Below are 5097 nucleotides of genomic sequence, written 5' to 3' on the forward strand. Positions count from 1 at the left end.
GTCCGCGGCTCTTCACTCGACGTTTATCCACAAACTGGTCCTGGATTAAGCTCCCAACGTTTTTATCAGTCAGATTCCACCATGAAAAATGTCTGTTTTATCCCCTTTTATGAGTTTTTGGGCATTGACTATCTTTAAATCGTTGCTTCCTGGTACAACAGTCGGCTCTGGAAGCGATCGCTTTTTTCTTCTTTTTTTCCTTTCTTTTTTTTGAAGCGAGTGGTTGAAGCAAATGGAGCATAAGAGCCCCCTGGTGGCTGAAGAAAAAATCCACGTATAAGCCGCACCGGACCATAAGCCTCATGGTTCAAAGTTCAGGAAAAAAAGTTGTGGCTTATAGTCCGAAAAATACGGTAACTGATCATCATCATGGTTAGGCAGCGAGCATGATTGCCATGAAGAGCCTACCAACCATTTGGACATATTAACAGCTAAAACAGACACTAGCTAAATCATCATGTTTCATCAAGTTCATCACACACCATTGTGCATTAAACTTACAAATACATAATCTTTAAACATTTTAACATTATTTTATTACATTATTTGTCACTATTTTAGAAGTAGATCTGTCCCTAGAAGTAGTTTATAACAAGTTTATAACAAACGTCCCCGCTTGAGTTACAGCCGCCATTACAGACATTAATTTTACCATGTCATTTCCCGTAGGGGAAAAAACGTACTTCGACATTTCAGATCATGATAAAATTCAGTACAGAATAAGATAAATTAATATTCTTCATGACAGCTTACCTATTTAGATGGTCACTGGAGAAATTCGGGTTACTTATCCATGAAGTCTTCATTCTTCATTTTAAATGGCGCAGCTCTTGATAACGTTCCGACAGAAATGAAAAATTTGAAGCCAGGTCCGCAACTAGGGCATCCCTCTATATGACGTCAACAGGATTCCCCCCGTTTTTTAAAAAAATAAATAAAACAGGAGCAATAAAAACAAGTGCAGTCAGAGTGCAGCATCGCGTGGTGCGGTCACAGCGCTCTGGGAAGAAAACAGCAGCCGCTGATGACGAAATATCAACATCCCTACATTGTTTCCTCGGTTACAGGAATGTTCAGGGTCATGGGCGTGGTTTGAGTTCCTCCAGAGCTTAAACCTCCATATATACGTACTATATTTTGTCGGACCATTCATAACATTTTCTTTTGTTAATTTATTTTATTTTTCTTTACCAAAAATAGAGGGGGGGAGACATGTGCCCCCCTATTGACCAGCCGCCACTGGGTGGCACCCGGTGTGGCCATTCAGGTGCCAGAGGTGGCACTTTGGCCACACTTTTTGGCTCCGCCCTTGTTTGCAAAATGTATGGTGGTGTTTTTACCAGCAGCAGCAGTTATCTGAGGCACTTCAGGAGCACCCAGTAGAGGTGGGCGGATAATATCGATAATAACGATATCAGCGCTGGTATTGATATTGAACAATACTCGTGTAAAAAGATTGATATTCAAGCGTTGTTTTTTTCCCGCACACACTGACTGCTGCACACGTTGAGTTTTCAAAGTCTACTCTCTGTAGTGCTGCACTGTCACACACACCATGGAGCAGCGCCCCACGTCTTTTGTTGTTGCACCGTCACGTGGCTCAGAAGCGCTAGCCAAACAGCTAATTTAACTAAGCAGGTAGGCTGGCCCACCAACTCAGCGTTCTCACCGAGCCCTCTACCTCAGGAGATTTTGTTTTAAGTTGTGTTGAGTTGGTATTTTTTAGTCTGTTTATTTACATAAAACAGAACAGTTTTGAAAGGAAGAAAATACCTTTTTTTTCCTAAGAACAGTTTCCTTTAATAAAAGAAACAAAGAAATAACTAGGACAGATGTCTAGTGGCGAGGGAAGAATTTTTTTTGTTTTTGTATAAAAGATTTATTTTCCTAATGTTAAAGGAAACTGTTTTGTTACTGCTTTATTGTTGGCAAGCATTGATTGTTATGATAAAGTATTTTGTTGTCACGTACAATGTTTGATGAAATTCTATCCTAGAACTTTTGGATCTTTTCAAATTATGAAGCTTTAAAAGTATCGGTATCAATATCGGCGATACTGGCCMTGTATTTACTTGGATCAATACCAAAATTCCCAGTATCACCCACCTTTAGCACCCAGGGCATTTCCTGCAAGAATATCTAATATTGCATCTGGAATAATAAGATAGAAAGACAGAGAAAAGACAGAAATGAAAGATTCATAAAACTGTGTTTGCATGCACCACTGAAGAACTGTTGGTCCTGGTCCTGTTTAGATTAACCCAGTTAGAAAAAAGAAATTTCTCTCCAAACTGTAGTCATTCAATGAACCTTCATCCAGAACCTTATTTATGTAAAAATATCTCTTTAATATCAGGGTCAAAGACAGTCTAATGAAAGAATTCCTCCCTTTTATTTCTAGTGCGGCTCTGAAAGGACAGGAAACTGCCTGAGGTCAGTGACATCACACACCAGCCTCCTGTTTGCAGAAATGAGCTCCGCCCACAGAGATCTACTGTGAATGTTTGTGAAGTGAACCAGAACAAACTTTAGTTCATAGCAGAGAGCCATGTCAGATCTGTAAGGATAAACCAGACGTGGCTCCTGGACAAAAATCAGTGAGGATGGGTGTGTGGGAGGCGGGGTCTTTTATTTCTGTGGTTCAGGGTCTGAATACGTCTTCCACAAACAGCACCTTCAGGCTGTCTATGAGTTGCTCTCATTTCTTCATGAGACTGGGTCTGATATTGTGCTAACTTTGAACTTGCCCCAGTTTAAAGTCAACCATCAGGGCTGCCGGGTCTTTTATAGAAACAGGAAGCACTTTAATGACTTTACTAAAACAAGCTAAATAACCTCGTTTTGAAAAACAACTGATATCTAAATGAAGTCAGATAAATGTTTTATCATCTGTGAAAGTCTGTCTTTAYAATTGTGACATTTTTTTACAATTCATAAACAGAAATGTAATATATAAAATCTAGATGCTGTTTCTCCAGTTGTGGTTGCTTATTATTCACCATCTTTTCCCCACAGGTTCAACGAGTTCAGCTACAGACCGTTTAAATGCTATAAAATGAAAACCAGTTTGGGATACGAGGTCTGTCTGACCTTCACCTTTAAATTCTGTGTGACAAATTTGAGCAGGACCAGGGCTTGATGTGGAAAAACACAAATGTAAACATAAACTTATACAACCTGTTCTCACTCCCGAGTCGTCACATATTGACGCTTTTCCAAAGTTCCCTCTGCGTCCCATTTTGACTCGTCGGGTACTCCCCTTGCGTCATTTTTTTGACGAGATGGGGCGGAATCTGTTGTCATAATTTCTGAAAGTGTAGAAAATGCACCAAAGCTACCATTCCAAAGCGTAAAATTACGTTTATTCACTWWAGACATCCTGTCCCTGACCCTAGTACCTAAAATTAACCATTTTTTAAAAATGTAGGAAATTCACGTGAACTACGTGTTCCAAAGCCTAAAAATGCCTAATATTCACCATAGATATCCTATCCCTGACCCCAGTCCCTAAACTTAACCAATTATCCTGATCCCTCATGTTAACCTCAGACCCCCGACCCAAAGACCCCGGTGGCGCAACCTGGAAAAGCCGCAGGCGGCAAGGACTGGCGCGAGGGGGTCACCCGACACGTCATAATAAGACACAGAAGGAACTTTGGAAAAGCRTCAATATGTTGACGAGTCAGGAGTGAGAATGTGTTAACTTATATTGCTGCTGGAACCAAAACCTAATCTTTTTGTTTTTCGTTCTTTGGCACTAGACTGTGTGGAAATCCTTTCTAGCATCAAGGCAGCGAAGATCCTGAAGAGAATGGGCAGCCCCAAAGGGATGTGGACCAGAGACCCCAAGTCCTCCAAGGTTTACRTTTTTAACGGCACCTCAGGAGACTCGGTTTACCAGTTCAGCTCTGTACGGGACTTTTCCAGATCCCTGGGTGCGTCTAGCAGCAGAACCATCCAGCTTCCCTCTGAGTGGAGCGGCTCTGGAAGTGCTGTTTATAACGGCTATTTGTATTTCATACAGCGAGAGGCTGATGCAAATGTACAGGTGGTCAAATATGATCTGCTGAGTGGTTCTGTGACAGAGACTGCCCTGTTCCCTGTGGAGAGCCATTCTAGTCTTTACAAACTCAATCCAGAAACAGTTGTGGACCTCGCAGCTGACGATGAGGGTTTGTGGCTCCTCTTCTCCCCGAGTGACGATGAACCTAACATTAGCCTTGCAAAGATGGATGCTGCCACGCTTGATATTGAACAAATCTGGGACACCCGATGCCCACGGCAGAATGCGGAGGCGGCCTTTGTTGTCTGCGGGACTGTCTATGTGGTTTACAACACCCGTCTGGCCAGTCGATCCCGGGTTCAGTGCGTGTTTGACGTCAACGACGTGCTGGTCAGCGAGGAGGCGCCTCTGCTTTATTTCCCCCGGAGGTACGGAGCCCACGCTAGTCTGAAGTACAACCCTGAGGAGAGGCAGCTTTATGGCTGGGACGATGGCTATCAGATTATTTACAAACTGTCTATGAAGAAGAAAGTCTTGGCTTAAACAACAGAGAAGTGACATTGCTGTACAGAACTTGAACATTTACTTCAAACTGAATCATTCATGAAATGTCTGCATAAAAACAGATCAGGTCATTGAACCAGAAAGACTGAAAATGTTTATTTTTGTTTTTGATATGTTCTACAAATGAGACTACCAGACACAGAGGGCTTGGTTTTAATGGTGGATCCATGTGTAGCTTATTCACTGAGACCACCCTGGTCTCATGTGACCGTGATAAGGACACGGAAACAACCTGAGATAACCAAAACTGACGCRGTCCGATATAGTCTTACCAGGACAGGTCTAAAGACCATTGTCTGTATGCAGGAAAGTGTTCTGAGGATGYAGAAAACAGTAAAGACCTCCCCCCCGGTCCATCTGGTGAACACTGTGAGAAGAGCAGAACCACGACTGTCTTCATGAGGGAAGTTTTTCAGATTTGCTCTCTGCACTATCCACATGGTCAGCTTGTTTGCATATGCACTAAAAGCACTTCTGGATGACAGAATAATGCACTCAAATAATTATTTCCATCCCTAATTATGACACCC

The 5097-nt window shown here is 42.2% G+C and overlaps 1 protein-coding gene across 1 annotated transcript in view; it reads left to right on the forward strand.

Annotated features, from left to right (window-relative positions):
* olfml3a (olfactomedin-like 3a) overlaps positions 1-5091 on the forward strand; it is a gene marked incomplete at its 5' end in the record, with an annotated part of 15458 nt that extends 10367 nt beyond the window's left edge. Inside the window, 1 exon segment of the mRNA XM_014024450.1 lies at positions 3762-5091. Within this exon segment, the coding sequence (XP_013879904.1) occupies positions 3762-4546 (785 nt within the window).
* Between the last annotated feature and the right edge of the window lie 6 nt (positions 5092-5097).

Source organism: Austrofundulus limnaeus, unplaced genomic scaffold (assembly GCF_001266775.1).
Source record: "Austrofundulus limnaeus strain Quisiro unplaced genomic scaffold, Austrofundulus_limnaeus-1.0 Scaffold423, whole genome shotgun sequence".
In the NCBI taxonomy this organism is placed as follows: Eukaryota; Metazoa; Chordata; class Actinopteri; order Cyprinodontiformes; family Rivulidae; genus Austrofundulus; species Austrofundulus limnaeus.